The sequence below is a fragment of the Chiroxiphia lanceolata genome, chromosome 23 (genome assembly GCF_009829145.1).
Source record: "Chiroxiphia lanceolata isolate bChiLan1 chromosome 23, bChiLan1.pri, whole genome shotgun sequence".
NCBI classification, from domain to species: domain Eukaryota; kingdom Metazoa; phylum Chordata; class Aves; order Passeriformes; family Pipridae; genus Chiroxiphia; species Chiroxiphia lanceolata.
In genome coordinates, this window is record NC_045659.1 from 4,006,925 (window position 1) to 4,033,126 (window position 26,202).

Below are 26,202 nucleotides of genomic sequence, written 5' to 3' on the forward strand. Positions count from 1 at the left end.
CCTCAGTGGAAAGGAGGAAGGAACACACACACTGATGGCTGACTTGCACTAGTTCATGCCCTGGCTCCTCACCTTCATTACCTGAGCACCCTGGTGCATTCAGCCTCCTGGATTTCTCAAGGGCACACTGCAGTTGGTTTGCAGGAGTGAAGGATGGGCTATTCACCTGTGTGAACCAGGCCTGGAGGGGAGAGGAGGTTGCTGCTCTTGAGTACAGAGAAGAGCAGCAGAGGAAGGGGGTAAATCTGCTCAGCAGTGGTGTATTTTTAAGAGTAATGAGCTCTCTTATGGCACATTCCCTGAGGGCAGCTGGATGGAGCCCTGGCTGCTGCAGGGGCTGCTCTGTGGCCCGTGGCAGGGCAGCAGGAGAGCCCGGCCCCCGTTCTCTGAGCAATATATATCAGCTGAGCAGAGAGGCCGTGGCTCTTCAGCGCTGTCACAACTGCTGCTCCCCAGCCCAGTTGCTTAGCAGCAGAACTCACGGAGCTGAGCTGGGTTTTGGGCTGCTTCCAAGGGGTAGCAGCTAAATGCAGCGAGGCAGAAGGGTGATATACATGCTGGTTGTGTCTCTGTTGCAGAAAATTTCTTCATGCACAGCCTGCAAGGTTCCTCTCCACAGCATCCGACCGGCCAGCCAGGCAGGAGCCAGGACCTCTGCTGACTTCCAAGAGTTTTAGCGTACTGAAACCAAGCACCACTGCATACATAACCCCCCTGGATCCCCCTGCCCTTCCTCCTGGACTTGGAGCACAGCCAGATGCTCCGGAGGTGGAGAAAAAGCACAGAAAACCCAGGACTGATGTGAGCTCCAGGACAGGAGCAGCTGCCTCGAGGGATGCTCGGTTTGGGAGAAGTGCCCCAGGGCTCCCTGCACTGGAGCCTGGCCCAGCTGGAACGGGGGGCTGGACTGAGGGGCTGTTTGACAGGACCTGAAGGCCAGGGTGGGAATGTCCACAGGAGTGTGTTGGCCCCAGTGAGTGGTTTTTCCTGAGACACACGAACCCCGTGTGTGACATGAGCAGCTCTCTGTCCGTGGAGGGGACAGCTGCCTTCTGAGATGGCACCTTAGCCCTTAATTTTAAACCTACTTTAATCAGTGTTTATTACGCTGCACAAGACGGGGGGAGAGGGGGGAAAGCAAGGCAGGTTAGAACAAACCCATAAGTATCAAACAAACCCATAAGTATCACTGTTCTCTTTGTATTCCCTCCCCTTTTCCTTCACTGGTTTCATGGTTTGGAGGGCACTCTGACACATAGGAATCATAGGAGGGTTTGAGCTGCAAAGGAACTTAAAGGTCATCTGCTCAAACCCCTCTGCCATGGACAGGGACACCTTCAACTAGACCAGGCTGCTCAGAGCCCTGTCCAACCTGAATATTCCCAGGGATGGGGCATTACCCACCTCTCTGGACAACCTGTGCCAGTGTTGCACCACCCTCACTGTAAAAAATGTCTTCCTTATATCTAGTCTATCCTCTTTTAGTTTAAAACCATCACTCCTTGTCCAATCCCTGCTAAAAAGTTTGTCCCCATCTTTCTCACAAACCCCAGCTGAAGAGATGCAACACTTGGGGGGCCTCACCAGAGTGGGAGAGAGGGGCACAATCACTGAGCTGTTGATCCTTACCAGTTCACCACCCTCCCTGGATGATGTTTACAGCACGTGGTTCTCTATTCATCCACACTAAAATAATTGCAAATGGAGTTAATGAGATTGTTGGGGACCTATACCATAATATTCACCCAGCTCTTGGTTCTGTTTAGCCCTAATTTGGTTCATGTGAGCATTAGGCGTGGCATTCTCTGAAGGGTGCTCCCACATAGAGGCAAATTTCCACTCTCAAAAAATAAAGTTAACTGCTTAAAACTAGGGACTGAATGCTAAAAGGTGATTTTAGTGCATTTCCCATTTGACTGGAATGTATCCTTCAGCCCCAGCCCCTTTTCCATGCTCCTGCAGAGCTCCTGGTGTGAAAAGCCACGCTGGAGCAGCTCCCAGAGTCACCTTCTGATGGATAGAGCAGCACCCTTGGAAAGGGGATCCTGTGCTTAGTGCTGTTTCTCCAGCACCTGGCTTGAGGGAAGGTCAAGGAAACCTTTAGTCACCTCTTCCCTGTCCTGTAACATCAAAGGACCCAGGACAGAGTTGGTGGAAGGGTGTTCTCTGATGAAATCACGTTTTGCTTCTCAGTGACAGACACAGGACTGGGCAGAGGAGGGACCTGGGTGCTACTGCCTTGGGTGACTCTGTGTCTGCTGAGGAACAACCTGAGGTCAACATGTCCCTTTACAAACCCCCAGACTTCCTCCCCCTTCACAGCTGTTGTCAAACCTTTGATCACCCCCTGCTGTCCCAATTGTTTCAAAAAAAAAAAAAAAAAAGGTCTGAAGCACAATTTTACCTTTGAACTGAGGGAAAACATAATCCTGGAAACAGGCTTGGTTATTTGTAGCCCTAAAACAGGTAGAACTGTTAAAATGCTCTGGGTTTGATTATTGGCTTCACGGTGCAGAAGTCTCCCCTTGGACTAATGACACTGTGTATTTCCTGATGTTTCATAGGAAAATATTTTTTTTGTAAGTTATTTTCTCCCTCTGTATATCAGAACCATTGGGGAAAAGTTGCATTCTTTAGTTCCCAGCCACAGAAGCCTTTACAAAAACGTTCCTATAGATGCAATGGCTGAAGAAAGTGGATAGAAAGTGTTGGATGCTGCTGGGAACGGGGGTTGTTATCCTGGATTAAAATAGTAGTTCTTTGCACTCAAGCAGATTAATCCTCTTGTTGTATTGGCTTCCCAAGTTCCCTTCAGTCTGTAAACCCTACAGTGGAAAGAGACATTTTTTCAAGGACTACCACGTTCTCATACCATTTAAACAGTTTCCAACTGATGTCCTCTCCGAGCTGCACGTTTTGGTTCACTACTCTTAATTCCAATCCCTGCTGGGTGGAAACCTTCCCTCCTTGGAAGGAAATAACTTTCAGAAAATGCAAAGGATGGAGTCCTGAGCACAGCCCTGCACATTTGCTCTGGTCACACGAGCCTGGGCCCTTCCAGCTTTCCCAGAGGCTGCTGTGGCCCTTGGGAGCAGGGATAGGGATGTCCAGTAGGACCAGCTCTGGCCAGGATGGGGTGTGTTACAGCTGCACTGTCTGTTCTCAGTTTTAAACAAACTGTATTTAAATTTGTTAAATAAAATGATGGTTTCTAAGAGCCAGGATACCCTGCAACTCCGTTACAGAGCCAGTGCATGGTTGGTGTTTCTCTCAGAGCCCAAATCCTGTTCCTGGCAAAGAGAGCAGGGGCTGAGCAACTCCTTGGAGGTTCTGAATGGATTCACAGCTTGAGTTTGATCTCTTCCTCTCCCTAAAGAGACTGCAGCTCCACTGTGACCTGCAGCTGGTGAGTTAAAACAACTTGTCATGTTTACCTAAATCCCGAGTTTCTGCTTGGAGGGACAAAAAGAAAAAGAAACCAGGACCCAAGATCTCCCAGCAGATTTAACTAGAAAGTATGGATGTGTTCCCATTTGTAACTATGTACACAATCCCTTTGCTTCTATCCCCACCAAAATCTGATCCCTGCTCCTTTTACAAGGGGAATTTCATTTTTAGGTGCTTCCCAGTGTAAGCCCAGGTGGGGAGAGGACTGCAAGACTCACTTATTCTTTTCTCCTCTTCGAAAATTCTCATTCCTGCCTGGCCTAAAACATAAGGATTAGACAGACGACAAAACACATTTCACTTTTTAAAACTTTTTTTTTTTTTTCCTTTTGAGAGAGAGACAACCTCCATTGTAAAACTGAGTGGAAAAAAAAAAAAGCTCAAATTAAAAGTCATTTGACAACCACCTTGGCTTCCAACAACTGAACAAATAACGGCCTCTTTGCAGAGAGAGGTGCTAAAATCTGCCTGGAAGCACAACAAAATGGTTTTCCACACCTGATTACCCACACGTTCACCAACTATTTTTTCCCTACCTAATTATAAAAACCAGGAGGCCAGTAATAAGACAGTTTTAAAGTCACTGGAAAGCTGAGCTCAGCTTTCGGTTCAGATGGCTTCGGTTCTTTCTTTCTCTCCCACCTGCCTCCAGCACCTTTTTTACTCCCCTACCTTCACCAGATGGTCCAAAACATGCACAGCCAGCCAGGCTGTGGGTCCTCAGTAGTCCAGGGAGATGAGCTGCTGCCTCCATCCGTCCATCCATCCATGAAACAACGGACCCTGCTTCCTCAGGGCCCATCCCCTCCTCTGAACTCACTGCCAAAGGGCAAATCCTTTACCTGGGTCTAGTGGAGATTAGCATGCCCATCATGTCCCCAGACATGCAACCAGGAATGTTCAGGATGAACCAAACATGGGAGAGCAGCTCTCCTCAGTCCACGTACTGGGTCCTTCCCAAGTAAGGGATGTCCACGGACTGGATGATCCGGCCCGCCGTGCGCTCCTCGAAGATGACAATCTGCAGGACACAGGGGGATCTCTGAGTGGGATTCCTTCATGCAAAGGCTGAGTTACTCTGAGTTACTCTGAGTATTCTTAGGAGGAAAAGGCACATGCTCACAGCAGGGGAAGGAAGCATCACTTAGAGGGATCAGTCAGGGCGAGTCTGAACAGTAACCGTGATTCTCCTTCGGCACCAAGTGGTGCAGAAGTGAATCAGCATCACATCAGGTGTGTCTTGATTCTGAACTTGATGCAGTGCTCTGAAGCTTAGCTGCCAGTGTCTTAATGGTTGTCAGAGCCAGAGGAGCTTTAGAGCAGCACCTTCCCTAATTTTTACAGACCTTAGGAGGTAACACTCTCTCTTTATTGTGCTGGCTTCCAGCTGGAGATGGGTAATTAATACCCTGTACATGTCTGGCTCTTTGGCACGTGGCTCAGAGCAGGATCTTTAACAACACAAACAAAGAGCAATCCCCCCCTTTCCCCTCACCTCGTTGTCCCCTTTCTTTAACCAGGGCCCAGGAAGGTAGAGAGTTTCCTGAGGTCCAATTTTCCAGTAGCGGCCCAGGTTCTGCCCGTTGACAAACACCACTCCTTTTTCCCAGCCCTGGAATCAAGGCAGAACATGGAATTACTGATGCAGCTCTGCTGCCTCGTTAACATCCCCCCAGGAAACTAAATCTGCTTTCACACTTGCATTCTTTCCAGCCACTTTCCACAGGTTTTCTGCTTGCTTTCCCTGCCCAAATCCCTGAAGCCATGAACATTTAAGTAAGCCCTGTTGAACAGGAGTTATCCTTAATGTACTAATTAAAGGGATAAAGCTCTCAAAAATGTGCAATTCATGATTCGTGCTTGCACAGGAAACTTCATCCTTTTGAACAGACTTTATTCCTTCCCAAGCATGGAATATCTCCCCTCACCTCTTTCCCAGGTGACAGAAATACTGTATTGCTGCTGACTGGCATCATTTACAGCAAAGTATTAATGGGAAAGTGAGCAGTAAGTAATGATTGGTTGGCTCTGAGGGAGGGAAATCAGAGGAGAAAGTTTAATAGTGCTTAATATCTCATCTGAAGTTCTATGCAGGAGCAGCAATCTTCCACAGAAAGACAACAGGAATGCCAACTCTCATGCCATGGCTATAAAGAAGTGACTCTTTCTATATCACATCGAGGATAAAACTAGTCCTTCCTTTATTTTTTGTGCCCATTACTCTTCTAGTAAATAGAAAATAGCATTTGTATGTCAATAAAAAAGACCAAGTGGTCATTAGCAGCTCTGCAGGGTCAGTATTTTTCATCAGGACAACCACAGACTGAACAGAATTACCTCCCAGCTGGAGGAGACTTTACACCCCAGAATTACAAGACCACAGGAAGACTAAAGAACTACAGAACTACAGACAGAGCTCAGTCACAGCCAGTGCACAAGAAGAGTCTCTCTAATCAGCTTGTGAAAAATCTTGATCAAGAAAAAGCAGGACTTGCCTGTAGCTTCAGGAAAGTGTCCTGTGGCTGTTGCTCTATCCACAGCCTTCCACGGAAAAACGCTGGACCAACAAAGTAATCTGGGACTGAGCTCCATCCAGAAACTTGCTGCAGGCTGAAAGAGAGGGACCCACTTCAGACAGGTGTGTACTGGAGCCACCTGGCTGTGTCTTCATGGTCACAGCACTGGGAGCCCAGCTTGTGGTCCAAGAGAAGGATATCTGGGGCTACCACCAACTCTGATACCAAGTGACAGGACAAGGGGGAAGGCAGTCAAACTGAAAGAGAGAAGGTTTAGATTAGATATTAGGAAAAAACTCTTGGCTGGGAGGGTGGGGAGGCCCTGGCACAGGTTGCCCAGAGAAGCTGTGGCTGCCTCATCCCTGGAAGTGTCCAAGGCCAGGTTGGATGGGGCTTGGAGCAGCCTGGGATAGTGGAAGGTGTCCCTGCCCATGGCAGGGGGTGGAATGGGATGATCTTTAAGGTCCCTCCCAACCCAAACCAGTGATTCTGTGATAAAAAGCTCTGCTTCATGTTGGCTGCTGAAGTGCCCATCCTCCTCCACGGTGCTTGCTACAGGAAAACCTGCAGAACTGACAGGATTCAAACCAGACATTCCTGCCCAGGAACACAAACACATCCTTGCAGGTTTGCAGTAATTAGGGGCAATCTGCCATTATTGCTTACCTGTGGCAACAATTTGGGAGCAGGGCACAAACAGAAGAGGAAACAAGGAGTGGAGAACTCCACAGGCACAAACAGAAGAGGAAACAAGGGGTGTAGAGTCCCACAGAAGCCTTGAGCCTCTGTCAGAACATGTTCCTGCTGACTCTTAGGAGCTGCATCTCTTGGACTCAGGGAAGTTATTGATCTAGTGCAGCCTGACTGCTACTGAATTATTCAACTAAAAGCCTGTGACAGTTCCTTTCACAACACTCTGCTCCCTCCTCCCCTGTGGGGACTGTAAGCTGATTGTGTTCCAGTGCTGCTGGTCAACAGCCAGGAACTGAGGGCAGTGGGGACTAATCTTGCTTTTATTTGGGCATGGCAGCTCACTTGCTTTAAATGTTCCTCAGTGGAAATATTCCTCTAACACCCTGCAGCCCAAAAGGTTGGGAGTCACCCCATCAATAAACATCCTTCAGGCAGCCCCCCAGCACCTGGTAAAATTGTCCTTGGAAATTTCCAAACATGGACTTTTTTCCTTTGCAAAGCCATTGGAGTTTAATGTTGCCTCTCTTTCCTTCCTACACAAAATGGGGGAGCTGTGATATCTTGGGGGATTGCTCATAAGTTGCTTTCTGGTATTAACAACATCACTGAAGAGTCTCTCTGGATCATGGCCAGAGTCCACAGGGTTTAAACATGCCTATGATTTTCTGTATCTGCTGACAGAGACTCCTTGATGTCCCCTGACAGATTTCCTTTCTTGAATTAAAGCACAATAACATAGAAGAGAGGAAGCCATCTGGATTGTTAATGTACTATTAGCAGCTTTCTAGAATTAATTCACCCCTTGAAGTCTGAATTACTAAACATATCAGCCACACTGGTGACTTCCAGGAAGACCCAAACTTCTCCAACATGTGGGGACCCACCCCTTTGGCTAAGCCCTGCTTTTACCTACCTGATCTAACCTGCAAGCTGCAAGGAAATCTTCAAATCCTCCACAGAGTGAATACATTTCATTCTAAATAATGGTATGGATAATCTAGCACTATTTTCTGCACTATTTCAGGCAAATCTATCAGCAAGGAACTTGTCAGTGCAAAAATCCACCTCCCTGCTGTTACCTCACGTTGCCTTTCTCATACATTTAGCTGCTCCCTATTAGACTTTGCACTGCTGGTAAACAGGTGGTTTCAAAGGAGGAAGGAAAAAAAAAATGTTTAAATCCCACAAACCTTTTCATGAAGGCAGGTTTCATCTCCAAACTGTAAATCTTGAAGTTCCTCAAGGGGGTTTTATTCAAGAAGACGTCACCAATTAAGCCTGTGAGAGCAATGGGGGTAATGAAGAGCTGAAAAACAGCTAAAGCTGATGGATTTTCCTATTTGAATGCAGGGAACAGCAGGGGATGGAAAGCAGCCACGTTCTGCAATGGCATTAGAGTCCATATGGTCCCATTGCTCATCCAGACTGAGTGGGGAACATTACTACACTTTGGCCTCTCCATTCTCTCCTTTGCTTCAACTCACCAAGTCATTCAACAACTCCAAGCAGAAAACACTGCTGGCACATGCAGCAGGTGGGGGGTGGGTATTGTTGGGGTTTAGTTTATTTAGATTTAGATTTATTTAGATTTTTTTTTTAGAGCAGTGAATCAGTCACTTCTCTAACAGGCACAGCAAAATATGACATGGGCAAGCACTGATGCCCAGTGCTGGTCCAGTGCTTTTCATCCAAGGATCTTAAGGCACCTTAATCAGTAATTTACCTTTATCTTGTTATAACTATTCTCCCTATAGCAGGCAAAGCCTGGGTCCTGCACTTGAGGATGCCTAAGCACCTCCTCTGCATCAAATAAAATCAATACAGTCACATGCCTAACTCCATTAATCTATTTTATATAGCTTTTGCATATAGTTTCCCTGCTAAAACAGAATCCTGGGGTTTCAGCTTCTCCCAGCTCCACAACTGTGTGTGACAGACTTGAGCACTTCAGTAAATTCTGCTCAACAGGATGCAGTTCACTCCTGATACTGTGTGAGTTTTTAAATGGTGTGATTCTCCAATATCAGCCCCCCCGGGGGAAAACACAGATTAAAAAAGGTATTTTCCTTCTCGCCCTGTGAAGTAAAATGCTCACAGAGCAAGAGAAAGGGAATCTGAGCATCACCTAGGAAACCTAGAGGAGAGCAAGATTCAGTGATGGCCTTGGGTTTAGCTGTACCCCTACAAAAGAAGAATCTTTAATGCAAGGCATTAAACAGCCACAGCTTTTCACCTGTGACCCTCCAGACAGGGGGTGATGAGGTTTTTTGACACATTCCCTCCATCCCACCATTCCCACCAACTCCCAGTCATGTCCAGCACCACGAGAGCTGCATTGGGCCCTTAGTCTGGTGCTGTGCAAAGCACACAGACACTTCTGCAGGGCTTAAACTCAGGAGAACTCTCCAGGGCAGTCTGAGAACACAGAACTTAACCCACCTTTCCTCTGCTCATTCAGTGCCAGGCCATAATTGACACGCCCACGGTTCTCTACCAGGAGCTTCAGCTGCCTGAATCCCTAAAAAACAAAAGGAAGAGCATCAGCTGGACCAGCTGTATCACCCTCAGTGCCTGGTTAGCAGAGGTCTTTCAGAGGGAAGGTGGCACCAGTACCTCTGGCAGCTGCCATTTCTCACTTTACTTTAAAGTTCCAGCACTGAGGAGCTCTCAGCCTCTGCATGGAAGTTTTCTGGGGTTTTTTTCCTGTTGAATTTTGAAGTCCCATTTGGATCTCACCCACAGAGCCAGCAGTGGAGTTTGACACAGGACAGGCTAATGTCATAAATCCTCCCACAGGCCTTAAGAACAACTGGTGTATCCACCCCCTCACCTGCTCCTGGAGCCACACACAGCTCTCTTGGCATGTGTTCAACCAATACATTAGTCTTGGTGCCAGGTCCTGCCAGGGTAACACTGCCCTCAGTCTCCCCTCATTTAATTTGTGACCCAAAAGGTGCAAAAGCCCCCAAACCCTCCTTAAAACCTGCTTTGTGCTAAGGAAGATGAAGCCTACACAGATTTAACCTGCACAAACAGGGTACAGGTACTTGATGTCCAAGTTGCAGCTGTGGCAGGAAGGCTGGCAAATTGTGTGCAGCAAGGACTACAATAGCTTGAATTTTCTCCATGGAAAAGTATTCAAACCCCACTTTTCCATCACAAACAGTAACTTGGCAGTGAGATGGTGTCCAATTTGGGTACAACAACCATCCCCTGCTGCACCAGCTTGTCTGGGGTAGGTGGGAGGTGCCCTCCTGAGAGAAATTCCTCTTTAGTGATCCTGGCTCTGTTATCCACACACTGCTGCTGTGAGCAACCCCCAGCTAGTTACCTGTCCCTCAGGAATGAAGAGCTCCACTGTGTTGTAATCCAGCTCACCCACATACACAGTGTTAACAAACACCTGCACAACAGAGCACACGAGACAAGAGCAACTTCACATCAATTTTACTATAACCATGTCTTGCACAGGTTTCTGAAGTTGTATTTGGGGAGAAAATTCTCTCTACTTGAAACCAGAACTCAGTGTCCACAAATGTGTCACTGATTCAAGTCCAGGTGGGACAAAAAAAAAAAAATAAAATGACAGTATTTCTCAGAATATTCAACATTCTCAAGTTTAAAGATATTTTAAGTTTTAGTAAACTGGAAACTCAAATTTAATTACAAATGGTAAGGGTTGGGGCTGAGGTGAGAACTGGAAAGAGAGAATCACACTCCTAACCTACAAGTTCACATTTCCCCCCATTTCCTGCCTGGTTTTCCAGACCAAAGCATTTCCATCCCACCCCAGTGAGTCCCAGTTGCCCTCTGGTCCCTACCTGGGCTCTGTCACGGACGTGGTTCCTTGTGTGCAGTTGGCCACCACCAAAAATGACAGTCTCATAGAGCACATACCCATAGGATTGCCCAGTGCTGTCGTTTAGATGCAGATTCTCCATGTTAACAGGAAATTCTGACTTAATGGGCTGCAAGGGAGAGGCAAATGGAATGTCAGGAGTGGTTTCTCAGCACTGACAGGCTGGTTTTAGACAGGTTTACACTCTGCCACAGGGTACATCTCCTTGTGAGCCTCCTGGGAGCTGCTCCAACCCTAATTCCCTCATGGCTCTCTGAAAGCTACAGCAAAGCACCAGAAAAGGGAGCCAAGGACTTGCAAAACTGGAGTCCCAAGAGAACAGAAGTAGCAGTAAAAAAAAATGAGATAAATGATTTGCTTCTTTTACATATTCTTGACAAAAACATTCCCCAACTTCCTCCTCGTGGGATAACAAGCCAGTGCACTAATTCCCTTTTGCATCTAAGAGGTGATGCCTTTTAGGTCTGAGATGCATTAAAATAGGTGTTCCTACCTGTAAGAGAGATGGTAACACATCCCAGAGAGAGATGTACTGATGCAACAGGATTGCACCATAGGATGCCTTGCTTTCAATCATGGGAGGCAGAGGAAGAGGATGGCCTGGGGTGCAAAAAAAAAAGAGAAAGATGGAACAATGATTTCAGCCAACACACATTTAAGGCCCCTCCAGAGCTTTGGTTCCTCTCCCATCTTTTGGAAATATCCCCCAGCCAACCAACCAACTCTAGCAGAAGGGTCAGTTTAAACCATTCCCTCATTTAACACTGTGGGTAGAATAGTATTTTGGTTCCTGGGTTTATAATTACCAATGATCACGCTGAAGAGTTGTCTGAGCTTGAAGAATTTGGATGTGTAGTCTCCAGCCTCTGTCAGCACAGCATCATAGTCTGGAAAAGCAGCACTTGTGATTTAAAAACATACAGCAGCTCTGGGATAGCTTCATGCAAGAAGTAAAAGCCCAAGACACAATTTTCATGGCACTTTGAGTGAATGTCACTAAAGAACCACTAATTTGGAGAAGAGCCATTCATGAACATACTTTTAGAGACCTGATTTGCACATAATCCAGAATTTCACACAGGATGAAGTCAACAATTAAGCATTTTAACAAAAGGCTGTTGGGATGAAGAGTGATTTATGGTACAGTTTGACTTGGTAAAATCAAAAACCAGAATGGTATCTTGGAACATCATCCCTCCCTAGGAAGGAGAGAAGCAAAGTCATCATCTGTGCTGCTTCTCTTTACAACTAATAAGGGGATCCTCCACATCCTGAAATGGGTTTGGAAATAGGAAACACTAATGTAAACCCTCCTGTTAGACAGGTATTTGCTTCTGAGCTCATTTTTTTATGAGAAGGGGTTCTACTGACCATTTCCAAGCGTGTCTCTGTCACTGTCACTAGCCCAGGGGGAGCCAGAGCTGCACTCCCACCACAGGCAGGGCAGTGAAAGAAAACTCACCATAACTGGTGACATCTGACTTGTACTCATCAGCTTCTAGAGCCCCATTCATGAAACCAAAGTTGGTGCCTCCGTGGAACATGTAGAGGTTGATGGATGCTCCTGTTTTGAGGACACTGGCCACGGTGGTCACCATTTCTGCAAAGGAAGGGCAGTGCCAGAGGGGCCACAGACCACAAATGTGGGCTGTAACACTGCCAGGGATTCAAAGCAGACACACACACCCTGGTCCCTGTCAGGCAGCCACCCCTGTGCAATTACAGTGATTTGTGTCGTGGTTTGTATCTTGTACTGACACTTTGGGACACATTCATACATTCAGATAATCCTCTCCTCTAAGTGAAAAAGGGTAAAGGTCATGGACTCCAGCAGGAATTTTGCTTTTAAGTACCAGAGTTGTAAGGACTACTCAGCCAGACTCCTAAACTGAACACACTAATGACCCAATTACAAAGACAATTGCAGGAGGATAAGAGAGTCATTAAAACAGTCTTATATAGCTCTGTTTTCACTGCACTTTAGATGCCCTGGAGGTTCTGGAGCTGTTGGTTTATTTTTTTAGTACTAGTCTTCCTAATGAGCTTTTAACCACCAAGAAGGTGCTACACTTGCAAGAGGATTAAATTCACCACATTCCCACAGGAGGTAAAATGCTCCCCTGTTTGCAAGGACAGAATTTGGTGCTCACCATCTGCATCAAAGACATAGTGAGGGCCTCCCCAGTTATCAAACCACCCAGTCCAGTACTCCATCACCATCTTTGGCTGATCTCTCTGTGTCAAAAAGAAAAACAGAGTTAAAATGCATTCAGGGCAGTCTTCCACTCACCCCTGTTTTCTAGAGAAGCATTGTTCAAATCCAGTTCAGTGAAATGGTTTTTATAAGAGTGTTTTCTTCTCAACTGGCACAGACAAAAGGCAGCTAAGGAGCTCTGGACATGTGAGGAACAAGATGCTGTGGGACACCAATGCCCAGAACAGGCAAGCAAAGCTTTGTGCCTCTGCACAAAGCAAAAACCCCAGCCCACAATCAGGTGAGACCAAACAATTCTGGATGCTGTTGTTTGGTAGAGCTGTAGCAAAAAAAAAAGACAAACCAACTGTCACTGTTTAGTTTCTGCTAGAAATCCACATTTATAAATGTCTGCTTACGTGCCATGCCACTGCCAGCTGAGAGTTTGCAGGTGCAGGGCAGGCAGTGCCTGCCAAGGTAGAACAGCAGACCTTAGCTGTTAATGCCTTTTTAATGCTGCATATGGTGTTGGCAGGGAAGAATTAGCCTTTGCAGGAATTAGGTCTTCATTAAAGGCTCTGCACACAGAGCAATTGCTTCCCATTTGTCACCCCCTGCCAGCTCCCTTAGCTCCTGCAGAATTCCACCCAGACAGGACAACATGTGCTGCCACTCCAGCCTCGTGGGCTTCATTTCCAGTCAATTTTGCCTTTTATTGGGTAAGGGCTCTACCTGATGCCACAGGAATTGGCCAAGGTAAGTGGCACTAAAGCAACTTGTATTTCATTAGGAGAAAACAACTGCCTGTAATCACCTAAATGTTCCAGGTATGGAGCAGCTCTTGGAAATACATTGAATCAATCCATCCCCAGTAAACCAGTCACAGAAGGAATTTTATCACCCTCTGGAACAAAAGCCCGTAACAAGGAAAAGATAACACAGCTTAATAATCCCTAAAAACATGAATAACAGGCTTCCTATCTTGTAATTAGTCAGTGTGGCAAAGGAGGAGCTGCTTTTTTGGGGCCATGTTGCACTCATTTGGTGGGGAAGGTGCCACCTTCTGTTCATTTGCAGGGTTTGGGGAATTTTAGAAGACCTAAAGAAGGTGAAAGCACATGCAGCAGAGCCTCTTCTGCCAGCACAGGAAAAGAAAACAAATGCAAAGTGTAGGATTAAACATCCAGCAGCAAGGCTTCCTTCCACAGCCCAGGAAAAAGCCAAGGAAAGAGGTGAGAAGAGAATTGATTGGGGCTGGGGGCAGATGTCAGCTGTTCACATTCTTCATTTGGAGCAAGGAGAACAATGGGAAGAGGACAGAGGATGCAAAGAGAGAGACAACCTGTCATTAAAACCAAAACTTGCTGTTCCCTCACTACTCCCTCATCACAATCAGGATACTTTTCACATCAAGTGTTCATTAAGCAATTCCCTCCCTGATTCACCTCTCTGACAGCACAGGGGGTTAAAGATGCTCAAGTGACACACTAAAACTTCCTCAATCTACACTGAAAGAGGTATTGGGGGTGACTGCAGCACCCATGACAATGCACCCTGAAAACTGCAGCAGAGCAGCAGCCTGCAAACACCCTCCTGAGAGCAGCCACAGCATCAGGGTAAAGGAGTTTGGGAAAAAGATGATGGAACTGCAGGAGAGAGGTCTAACACTTGTGAACTAGGATGTTACTGAGCATCCAATCCCTAAGAGCTACACACAGGGCACAGCTGGATGGAAAGGTGCTGGATAACAGCACAGTTAAATCCTCCTTCACTGATTCCAGAAGGATTTGGCCTGATGAGAAGGAAGCCCCAAACCAACACACAAAGCCCAGACAGACCAACAGTGCTTCACTTCTAATGCTGTCCTGGACAACCTGCATGAACAACGTGTTTCTGCATCTTACCTGTACTGTGTCCAGATATTTCAGTAGCCCAGGTTCCAGTTTCTGAAAGTTAACAGTGGCCAGTGCTATTGGGAAAAGAAAAATGTATTCATTTAGACTCATACAAAATGTGTACAAGACCATCTCTTTAGGCATTAGCCCAGCACAAGCTCAGGGGGAACTGGAACATCTTCTGAACCACCAAAATAACCTCCTCAGAAATTTCCCATCAAAGTCTTTGCTTGGTGTGCAGAACCCAGCTGAACCACAGCACACAGTGGAATCCTTGCAGGACATCATTTAGCTCCAATGTTCAGAGCTACTAGAAAGAGAGAGCATCAGAGCTGCTCATGGGGTGTCACAAGCTTTAATTAGAGCCTGTAAAGCACATGGAGATTCTCAGATAAAAGGCACCACATAAAGGCAAACTTATTAGAAAGTCCTGTGTGGATGCCACGCTGATCTCCCAAGCTTTAGCTGCAGGAATTGCTACCCAGGCAATATCCTACAGCTTGTCATGTCTGTGGGGGTGAGTGAGAGGAACCACAGGACAAGTGAACCAGAGAGAACTGGAATTGGAAGAGTTTTCTGTGCTTCTGCCCCATGCAGAGCAGGGAAACCAGCTGTGTGTGCTGCAGGATCTTCAGGCCCAGCAGTGGGAACACCTGCCTGCAGGACAGAAGACACTAATCTGGGATCAGTGTCTCAGCCCCTGGCACACATTTGAACTATTTTCATCCTCTTCTAGCCCGTGGTCACACTGATATTTCTTCCAACTTTGAAAATGCAGGAGCAGTGATATGATTCTGTATTAAAAATCAACTTCTTACAAGAGAGCTGGGATCAAATCCAGCCCCAGTTGTGTCAGACTGAGCACTTCAAACAGAATATTTACAGAAGAAAAAGCTCACTTCTCACTATTTATACCTTGATTTTAAGAGGCTGATCTATGTACTGTGCTGAGCTAAAGAAACTGGCACAGAAAACATGAAGGGAGAACAAAACAAAACGTGGGTTTAGCACTGATGTAATACATCAGTTGGCAATCCTGAAGGAGAACAAGCCCAACTCTGCTTTTCATGCAGATTAACAGCACACCATGAAAATGGAGAGTCCCCAAAGCCCTGCTGATCCTTCTCACAGGATCCCATATACACACCACTCCCCACCACGGTCCTGGAGGGACACCAGAGGCTTTATTTTGTCACCCATGAGCTCCAGAAGGGTTGTACCAGGTCAGAGCAGAGCCACCCAGCTTGGAATCATGGAATGGTTTGGGTTGGAAGGGACCTTGAAGATCATCTTGTCCCTGGGCCATGGGCAGGGACACCTCCCACTATCCCAGGTTGCTCCAAGCCCTGTCCAGCCTGGCCTTGGACACTTCCAGGGGTGGGAAGTGATCCTGATTCTCCTTTAGCTCCTTCCTACCCACCCTGCTGCTGCCCCACTTGTAGCCTCAGTTATTCCACACACCTGACTCCTGATATTCTGACTCTGATGAGCAGATTGTTGTGACATCCAAGAGTCAAACCAGTATCCAAGAGCTCTCAGCATGAACACACCAGAAAAGGCAACTCCAAACAAGAAGGAGCTCTGAGGCAGCAAAGATTCCCTCAGGAGATGAGGGCTAGGCAGGAATTTCCACACCAGCCCTTCCCCTGCCAGCTCTCTGGCAGGGAGAGAGTGACTCTGTGTGGTCACAGCTGAAAACTGCTGCACAGCCAAAAAAACCCAAATGAGAACATCACCCTACTGGTGAAGGCCCGTGGACTTCACTTACTGAGTTTGTCCCTCTCATACTGTCATATAAAAACAAGAGGAGGGGAAAAAAAGAGAGGAAAGTCTTCCCCTTTAACCATCTCCATGGTTGAGATTAGAAAATTAACATTATTTCCGACTGATGACAGGAGCACTCCAAGTCTGCACCCTGCAAACACTTCATTCAGGGAAGCAACTCCTCAGGCAGGCAATGGGAACACAGGAGAGATCAGAGGCCAAGGACAGAGTAAATCTCAGCTGAAATGATCTGGAAATCAGAGAATCAATGTTACACTGTGCCCCAGACAGTCAGATTTTAGGGCTCAGTGGAACCCAGACAGCTGCACCTCCATTTCTTCACGGGGAAAAGAAAGAGGATGGAAGCAGCATTTTTAAACTTTAACAGAATTAAATTTTTTAAAAGGGAAAACAGCCATCCTTTGGCACTGTGCACATCTGATCCCCTCCTTTACCTGCCTAAGGCTGCTCACCCCAAAACAAGCTTGCTGAGAAGACAAGGCTGCCCCACAAACTACTGGTAAACTTACAGAATGTTAGAATTCAGAATCAAGCTTCTGATGGACTTTTTTCTTCTCTTTTTAATTGCAAAGCAGCTATCTTAGGAATAAGTTACTATACTGCTAGTAATTGCTGAGGTCCTTGTTTAATACACATTGAAATGAAGCAATAAGTATTTTCAGCCTTGTAATCTGGCAAAATAACAAGAAATGCTGGGTGCTGCCATCTCCTGAGTCACTGGGAAGTACAGATGGCCAATCCTGTGTTGTACCTCACATGGAAAAAAACACCTAAACCTTTCTGGGAAGGGACTGGGCTTGACAGAACACACTTGGGTGGGTGCAGCTTAGTGAAGGAAGTGTCCTGTTCTCCTTCCAAAGCCACGTTCCCCAAGGATCACAGCCTTACCTTGTCTCTACCAGCACATACCTCCTTCCACCAAGCCAAATGACAGCCCATTCTTGTTGTCTGAGGTCATCAACAGTTCCACAATCCCTCTCTTCAGCAGGGCCTAAGGTAAAAAGAGGAAAAGCCATTGTGTCAATACACCTTTCATGACCTTCACCTTTGGGAAGGCAAAGGCAGTGCACTCAAAAGAGTGAGATAAGGACAGGGGTTTGAGGGTTTGTGTGAGTTGGGGGTGCTTTTTGATGAGTATTTAATTCCAGGAAGATTGCAACTTGGCCATATATGCTAGATGTGAATTAATCACCTTGCCACATTCAAAGCCCAAGGCCCGAACCAGAACAAAGAATAAGAGCCCCACCTCACATCAGATCCCACTCCCACCAAAAAGGAATCCCTGCAAATCCTGCTTTCCCACATTTTCATCTCTAACCACTCCACCTCCTCGGGTGCAAGTTGCACACAACCCCAGAATATGAAGAAACAGCACTGCAAAAATACACCCACAGGCCTGGCAAGGGGATCTGTCCTGACAAGTCTGGGGAGCAGCCCAAGCTCTTTCTTCCCTGAGCCATGGAAAAGCAAGGATGAGTTTGCAGACCCCCCACAGAGTCTCTGTACCCCATTTAGGGCTCTGAAAACCATTTGTTTGGCATTATGTCTGTAACTTGTTGTACATACACTTCCTATTTAACCTTGTAGGCAAAGTGACATCACTCCATGAGGTGGAGTTGGTGCAGGAGCTGGCCCAGCTATAACAGATTAACACTCCTGCCACGGGATTTATTTGCTTGAAGAACCTCTGTACACCTTGAGCAACAGGACAACCTGAGCCTCAGGGTCAAGCTGAAGTACCCAAAAGGTTACAGAAAGATCTGATAAAGCTGTAGCAGGAAACACAATTTATAGCACATACACACTGGAGGGGTGACCTCCCTCACTCTTAAGCATTCAGTGAGAAGAAATTAAACAATAAACCTGTTAAGACACACTGCAGATCTTGTTATCTGCCTGACTTTGGGGGCAAACAACCAGGTCAGACTGCTGTGAGATCCACCAGGATAAGCTGTCCTAGTGGGCACAGGTCAACTCCTTACCACCCACTCAGAGGCAGGAGCCAGGGCACAGTCTGATCTCTTTTTGACAAGGGGTAAAGGAGGCCTTAGGCAAATTAACCTGCCTGATGCTGAGCCCCTGATTACACAAGTTTAGGAGTGTGCTGGTTCACATCAACCTTCCTCCCAGGAAAGTCAAAAAGAGAAAACTTTATCTAATGTCACCTAAGAGAAGCAAAACAGGACCCCCCAGGAGGAGCTTCTTCAAGACCAGCTATGCACTGCAGATATTCCCTATTTCCCTATCACCCTCTGCTCTGGAAGACACAAGAACAAAGGCTTATCAGCACTGAGAGGGCCACGTGCCCTCTCTTCCACTCCAGGAAGAAACATCCTGGGAAATGCAGCTGCATTAGGGACTGACGCTTTCAAGAGTCCCTGAAGCCACTCTCAGAGTTATTCAGAAGAAAGAACACACTCTCAGGAAGGTGGTTTAGGGGAGAGATTGAGCACAGAAAGAAGCAGAAGTGCCACCCTTACCATTTTGACATAGGTCATGTAGTTGGGGTCTTTGGCGTAGGAACCGTATTCATTCTCCACTTGCACTGCAATGATGGGACCTCCTCTCTTGTACTGTGGGCAGCAAAAGGGAGTTGTTGTTCATCATGATTTCTAATCCCAGGGAGCAAAATCACAGTGGCAGTGTCTTGCAGGAAAGATGCACCAGTCTCAGATGGACTCAGCTCCACCCTCCCATGCTCCCAAACAGACACAGACAACTACAGCCCTTGCTGGTTCCTAGAGCAAAACTGGTACTTCTGTCATTGCTTCAGCCTGCTGCAGTTACACAGAGCTCACAGCCACTGGGCAGTCAGTGCCCACCCCTGGGGAGGGCAGAGGGTTGTACTTGCCTGGAGAGGGACAACAACACGCATCAGGCGATCGAAATAGGCGTCCACGGCCTCCGTGAAGCCCTTGTAGGTTGTCCTCAGCTGCATCTCTGGGTCTTGCAGCAGCCAGCTGTGGAAAAGCAGCAAACAGAACATGTTCCAGTCTCCTGCCCAGTTGAGCTGCCAGAGGTAACATCAGCCAGAGCTGGGCAGGAATCACTGGTGTTCCTGTGCCACAGTGGACAACACCAGGAGTGCCAATGACACCCCACCATTCACACTTTCAAATCACCCCAGGCTCCAATTGCCAATCTCTTCCCCTCCTTTTTGTTCTGCACTTCAGGCCTAAACTATTTCATAAACTTGCCCAAATATTTCAAGGGCTAACCTTATCTCTGTAAAGGTTACTCTGGAATTCCCTGCATTCCCAAGGGCGCTCTACAACCAAGTGCTCCTTCATAAAGATCCCAAACATGGCTCAAAACAAAGCTTCCAGTCATTGTTCCCATTGTTTCTACTTACAAGACTTAGTTCTGTTTGGGTTTAACACAGAAAAGGGCAATTTGTTGAAGAGCACAACAATATAGTGCTGTAACCATTTCAACAGAGTGAGCTTGTGCCTTCCTTGTCTCTGCAAAAGGAGGGATTAACTAATATCCTTCCAGAGGCCTGAAAGACTCAACTCCTCTATGCTAAATGCAGCTCAGCAGGCTTACAAAATCATCCATAAAATGGGAATAGTACCATTGCTCTTTATCAGAATTTTTAAATCTGTCTGATAAAAAAACACGTGGGTGAGGTGACAACACCTCAGCTCTCAGAGCCTCTTAGAGCAAGCTGTGTGCTTTAGGGGAAAATACAGAGTGTGCTTGAGGGGACAATACAACAGGAGGCTGGAAAATTGTGGGTCTTTATTACTGCCTCCCATTAATACAGATGTTCTAGCAGGACTTTTAAAATAGACCTGAGATGAAGCAAATTTTTACACCAAGCTGCAAATACTGTTGACAGACTGTCAAGGTGCAACAGCAATAGATGGGTTCCCCCAGTTCTGTTTTCTTGCTGTAAGCATTATGCCATAACACAATTATCATTTTAAAGATAAACAGTAAAAAAAAAAATATTAGAGGAGCTCAGTAAGATAATGAATATTCACCCACTCTGGGGACACAGAAAATAAATATCCCCATCCAGCAGCCAGCCATTCCAAAGCAATTCCTTTGAAGGAGGCTCAGCTGTATGATCAGGGAGTTGGGGTTTTTTTGTCCCAGATGCTTCCCTCAGCTGAATTATTTACACACTTACCTGGGCAGACCACCAAGGTCCCATTCTGAGCAGATGTAAGGTCCAGGACGCAGAATCACCCACAGCCCATTTTTAGCTGCCAGGGAAAGGAAGGCCCTGGAGATCCAGAGAGCAGCATTACTGTCTGCCTGCAGAATCCCTGCTCCACACACTCCTAATATTCCAATCACCACGAAATTCAGGTACCCAAACCAGCAGGGAATTGCTTGATGAAGCAATCCAACTATGCTGGATTGGTGCTAAACTCATCAAGCTCCCAGAACTCCAGAAAGCAGAGGGAGGAATTTAAGTCCCCATTGCCTGAACAATGTACAGCTTTGTTTCAGGAGCTGGAAATGACATCTTCATCCAGACCCCCCCCACACCCCCTCCCACAAAACAGGAGCCACACACCCCCTCCCACAAAACAGGAGTATTTAATAGCAGAGCTGTCTGTACCACATACTCTAGATCCAGGTTTTGACTGAAGTCAAACTTCCCTCTTTGATGCTCATGGAGGTTCCACGGGACGTACCTGAAAGGCAGAGTTAGGGCAGGGGAGGTGAAGGATAATTCAGTCTGGGATGCTTACAAAGAAAAGCTGAGGCCCCACTTCTCTCTTTTATGCCTTTTCTCACAATAAGAAGCACTGTTAACATTGTTATGGCCCACTGGAATTCATGACAAAGTCCCCCAGAGGAGGGGAGGTGCTGTGAGGAACTTGGACAGAGCCTTGGAGGGAGGGCACTTACGTGGTGAGGGTGTTTAAGCCACAGGCTTTCATTTTAAGCATCCGATCTTCCCAGTATTCCCTGGGCACTCGGAAATAGTGCATGGAACCCCCAAAGATGCGGAAAGGCATTCCTTCCAGCAGGAACTGGGAGTTCTCTGTCTGCAAGCCAAGGGTCCTTCCCCACAGCCCCAGAGGGGTCAGCTCACTCCAGTTAAACCTGGAAGAGAGAGACACGAATGAGCATCCTGGGGAAGGGATGTGTCCCCTCAGGACAGGCTGCTCCTTCCACCTCACCCAGCAGGACCAGCTCTGACCTTCCTGCTTCTTAAGTAAACCACACTCTTTATCACATAGAGCATATAGATTGCTCAGAAGATTATAAAACAGTTGGAAGATCTTCCTAAGATGTGCATTTGATATTCATTTCATGAGCAGCTTCCATCCTGAATGCCCCAAACCACTCTGCCACACTCTACAGATGAAATGCAGCCCTGCTCAGGCACAGAGCAAGGAATTCACTTGCTGAAAACACAGGATGGGGAAGCTTTCACTCACAGTACCCACAAACACTTCCATAAGTTATGAAATTTAAGATCTCCCTGTCTTTTAGTGGATGGCACACGGTGGCTGACTGCCAGATCCTTGTTCTCACTGCAGTGTTGCCATCCTGAATGTCTCGTGGACTCTGGTATCTTCCAGTGCAATGCATGGAAAAATAAAAACCCCTCACCTGTTCCCTGTGAGCAGAGAACCTTTTCTTTAATTTAATGAACCCCCTGGATTATATTCTTCACCAAGGAAAGACTAAGTCAGCTGTCCCCACAAACTTACCTCTGCCCACATGGCTGTTATTAACTCCTGCACATGTTATTTGCCCAAAGAACTGGAGCAAAGGAGACACCAGTCCCTCAGCACTTACCAGGGTGAGCACTCACACTGTCACAGCTCCATCAGGTCAGCTCCTGCACCAAGTTCCCACTGCCTTACAGACTCCCCAGCTCATTTTGGCTGAACCAAGAAAACATTTCATCACCAAGCAGTTCCACTGCCTCCATCAGACCACCCCAGTTGCACAACTCTGAGTACACAGAGTCACACAATGGCAGCTTGTTATCAGAGCCAGATGTGAGGAATGAATTCCCAGCTCCAGAAAGCAAGAGTGACCCAGACATTTGGGAGAAACATCACACTGAGAGAAGAGAGGAGCACCTAAGCCTTCAGCTGTTGGCTACACTATGTGTAAAGCAGTTATTAGCAGAGGGGGAGGATGGCTCAGAGCTCATGGGATTGCAAACCAGCAGCCTGCAGTGACTGCCTGTCCTGTGACAAGACAAGGAGACTACAAAGGAACTAAATCTAAGACTTCCAGGGCACTGCATGGGCTGGCTGACAAGCTCAGAGGGTACCTGTGTAGCACAGCATTCTCACAGGGCTCTGAGACAGCCGGCAGCAGGCAGGGGTAGTACCTGGAAAAGGAAGCCAGATTAGATATTCACTGCCTTCAGTCAACATTCATTGCCAAACCATTCACAGAAACAGTGCTGAGCAAGGAGACAGTGAGGTATCCATTCAGAAGGTGGTGTAATAATAACTGTTTATGAAGATAGTGCAGCTCAAAGCAGGAGAAATCAGTGCAAAATACCAGTCTGCCATATTTAAAGGGTGACTGCCTGAGTAGGACCAGGATAGAAGATTCTCAGCTACCCAAGAAAGTGTGATAATAATGATGTGAGGCTGGGAAATGGCAGCATTGCTCCCAAGGAATGACCAGGAATTTCAGCAGCAGGGGAGGAGGTTCTCAGTCCACCACAGGACATATCCTGTGGCCACCTACCCTTCCATTCTGCTAGAACCATCCCACACAGATTGTAACTTCAGCAATTCAGATCCCAAAACAGCAGCTGCATCTACTTCTATTTCTTGCTGGCAAGTCTGAGGTGGAAAGCTCAAAGGGGTCTGGAGATGCAAAACTTCAATTTTTAAAGATTAGGTTGGGAAATATCTAAGTTTCCCAGTTGTTTCTGAGCTAGACAGACCCCAAAATTACCCTGCACACAGAAGTACTGCAGACTGTGCCAGAATGAAGGCTGTGCTCAGGAAGCACACACAGCCAGATAAAAATAAACTAATCACTTAAGCTCATCTTCTTAATCCTGGGCATAACTAACTTGGCACATTTCCATCAAGTTTCCTGTCTTAAAACTCCCCAGCTCTAGTATTTTTTCTCACCAAGAAGGACTGGTGGGAAGCTCCCAGGCTCCCAATATTTTCAATGTATTATCCTAGATATCCTGAAATCACATCTCTTATTAGGATCTGTTTAAGTAACCTCAGAAAAAACACTTGTGTGACTCAGCAGAGCTTCATTCTGGAGCAATCCAGAGTTGGATTGCCACAGTTTAAAGTCTACCTGGGCTCTGTGCTTCCTCCTGAGAGCAATTTATAGCTCCCAGGAGATTTTTTTTTCTCACTTCTATAATGACAGCACAGGTTGCAAAGAATCTTTTTTTGCTTTGCTAAAGGTTACTGGCCTATTTTGTCCCTCAGTAGCCATCCCTGGAAGTGTTCCAGGCCAGGTTGGACGGGGCTTAGAGCAACCTGGGCTAGTGGGAGGTGTCCCTGCCTGTGGCAGGGGGTGGAACAAGATGATCTTTAAGGTCCCTTCCAACCCAAACCATTCTGGGATTCTGAGAGTCTCTGATTTCATCTCTGCTTCAGGGAAGCCTCCTTTTCTTTTTGCAAAAAATATCATTCTATTACCAAGTACCCCAGAACTGAGACTGTGAAACTGGGATGGACAAGTTAGTCCTTAATGAAACAATCCGTGTTTATAAGATGGAATTTGAAGTGCAAAATATGACACATGGAACAGGAAAGTCCCAGTTAACTTCTGAGCCAGACAGCTGTGAGACACAAACCTAGATGAAGTCCTCTCTACAAAAGAGGCTTTGGTGTTGAACCACCACATTTCCAGAACAGCTGGGACAAAAAGCTATTGCAAAAGAAAAAAGTCATACCAAGGGAAAGAGCTTGGAGACCATTAACTCGCTTTGCTGATGCTACAGGATGTGCTACAGAGGACAAGGGACTTTGCAGCTAATCCCTAAGCTCCACTGGACCTGCCTCACAGGGCTTTGCTGTTTATTCTGGGCTTCCTCTTGGCCACAGGAAAGTGAAAGCTCTGAGGTGCCCTTGCTCCCAGCTCATTGTCCTGCCCCACAAGCCCGGGGTAAAAATCACCACATTTTGTAGCACAGTTTATTCCCAGGTGACCTGGACAATGGAGATAAACACCATGTACCAATTAATACAGTGTTTTATGGATACACTCTTACAGGAGACAGACTCCCCTGCCTTTATCAGGTATTGGTTTGCAATAATCCTCTCTAAGAACCCACATGGCACAAACCCAGGGCGAGCTGTAAAAGAATTTTGCTTCTAATTATGCAAAGATTCATCAAGGCTTTTCCATAGCTCTGAGCAGTAACTTCTGACTACGAATTTAAGAACCCGTTATAAAATAACCAAGAGGCAACAAATAACTACGTCTTCCCTTGCCTGTGTATTCCACCTCCATATATTTCCATGTATATTTCCATGTATATTTCCATGTATATTTCCATGTATATTTCCATGTATATTTCCATGTATATCTCCATGTATATCTCCATGTATATCTCCATGTATATCTCCAGCATTTCATTGTCGGGAAGAGCTCCTGTCACTTGGAAGCCACTGTGCACCTCTGGCTGTAATAGGGGACACACTCGTCCAGGAAAGAGCATCACCCCCAAAATGAACCCCCAAAACACACAGGATCAAAGTTAGAACCTTGAATAACTTCTAGGTATTACAGGTGGGCTCCAGAGGAACAGCTGCTGGCCTGGAGTGTGCACACAGGAGCAGAAGAAGGAAGATAACAGGGTTAGACAGGAGAGGTGGGCACGGCCCCCGGGTACCACACTGCTCCACCCGTGTGGCCACCGGTGATATTGGGGACACAGGACGGGGAGAGCCAGACCCAGAACGGGCTGGAGAGAGGGAAACAACACTGTGCGAGCACATCAGAGAGAGCTCCAGAGCTGGGTTAGATCCGCGGGAGCGATTGATTTGCAAAGTGCATCATCCATCAGCACGGCGATGATGTAAAGCCTCTCCGGAGCCAAGGTCGGCAGGAGAGCATTTGCCCAACAGAGAACCTGATTTATGGCGCTGGCAACGGGTCTTCCCCCAGCCATTACTTCTGGAGACGGACAAGAGCGGTGGGTACCAGGTGCAGCGTTTATTTAAAGCTTTAGGTAATTCCGGCGCGGCCGCAGCGCTGCTCGCTCCGGTCCTTCCAACGCTCCCGTTCGGCCGCAGGAATGCTGATGGGAGCGGGGGTCTCTGATCTCACAAGATGTGATTCTACCGAGCCTGGCCCCCCGCGCGTTAATCCGCCGGCAGCACGCGGGGAGCGCAGCCGTTAATTACGTTAATTCCGTTAATAACCGTCCCCCTCCACCCCCCCCCGGCCCCGATCCCATCCATCCATCCATGCGCAGTTCTCCCGCAGCCAACCCCATTCCCGGCGGGCAGGGCCTGCTCCCAGCAGGGCACCGCCACCTTCCCAACCCCTCCCCGCCGCCACCCGCGGGGACCCCCCGCCCGCCCCGCCGGGGGCGCGACCCCCGCACGCCTCCCTCCCTCCGCCGCGCCCCGCCGGGGTCTCACCTGCGCAGCAGCAGCCACACCACGAAGAGGAGCAGCGCGGCGGCCCCGAGGCGGCGCTGCCGCCGCCCTCCGCACGGCCACATGGCCGGGGGGACCCCGCCGAGCCCACCGGCCCCCGGCCCGCCCGGACCCCCCGGGCCGCGAACCCCCGACCCGCCGGGCGCGCACAGCGCCCGCGCCCCGCCCGGCCCCGCCCCCGACCCGCGGCTCGCACGCCATTGGCCGTCCGGCCCGCCGGGACACGCCCACTAGG

The 26,202-nt window shown here is 47.5% G+C and overlaps 2 protein-coding genes across 10 annotated transcripts in view; one reads left to right on the plus strand and one right to left on the minus strand.

Moving 5' to 3' along the window:
- The window catches only part of B3GAT1 (beta-1,3-glucuronyltransferase 1), a 54,088-nt gene extending 50,842 nt beyond the window's left edge, over positions 1-3,246 (plus strand). For all 8 annotated transcript variants that reach the window (XM_032709440.1, XM_032709443.1, XM_032709446.1 and 5 more), the window contains one exon: positions 579-3,246. The gene's annotated coding sequence lies outside the window, so the exon portion shown is untranslated. The remainder of the gene's footprint in view (positions 1-578) is intronic.
- Positions 1,077-26,070, minus strand: GLB1L2 (galactosidase beta 1 like 2). Of its 2 annotated transcripts, XR_004360703.1 has the most exons (20): positions 25,950-26,070; positions 21,256-21,453; positions 20,970-21,038; positions 20,525-20,620; positions 19,241-19,349; positions 18,870-18,962; positions 17,299-17,380; positions 14,614-14,678; positions 12,666-12,750; positions 11,978-12,115; positions 11,322-11,402; positions 11,009-11,115; positions 10,478-10,624; positions 9,988-10,059; positions 9,096-9,174; positions 7,847-7,934; positions 5,943-6,057; positions 4,943-5,059; positions 4,290-4,468; positions 1,077-2,825 (listed from the first exon to the last, which is right to left on the minus strand). XR_004360703.1 is itself a non-coding variant. In XM_032709437.1 (19 exons), exons 1-19 carry the CDS (start codon positions 26,030-26,032, stop codon positions 4,382-4,384), a joined length of 1,911 nt encoding a protein of 636 aa, XP_032565328.1. In that variant the 5' UTR covers positions 26,033-26,070; the 3' UTR covers positions 3,747-4,381. The 2 variants fall into 2 exon arrangements, 1 of the variants encoding a protein (XP_032565328.1); XM_032709437.1 differs by lacking the exon at positions 1,077-2,825 and having other exon boundaries at positions 3,747-4,468.
- Positions 26,071-26,202: the final 132 nt, after the last annotated feature.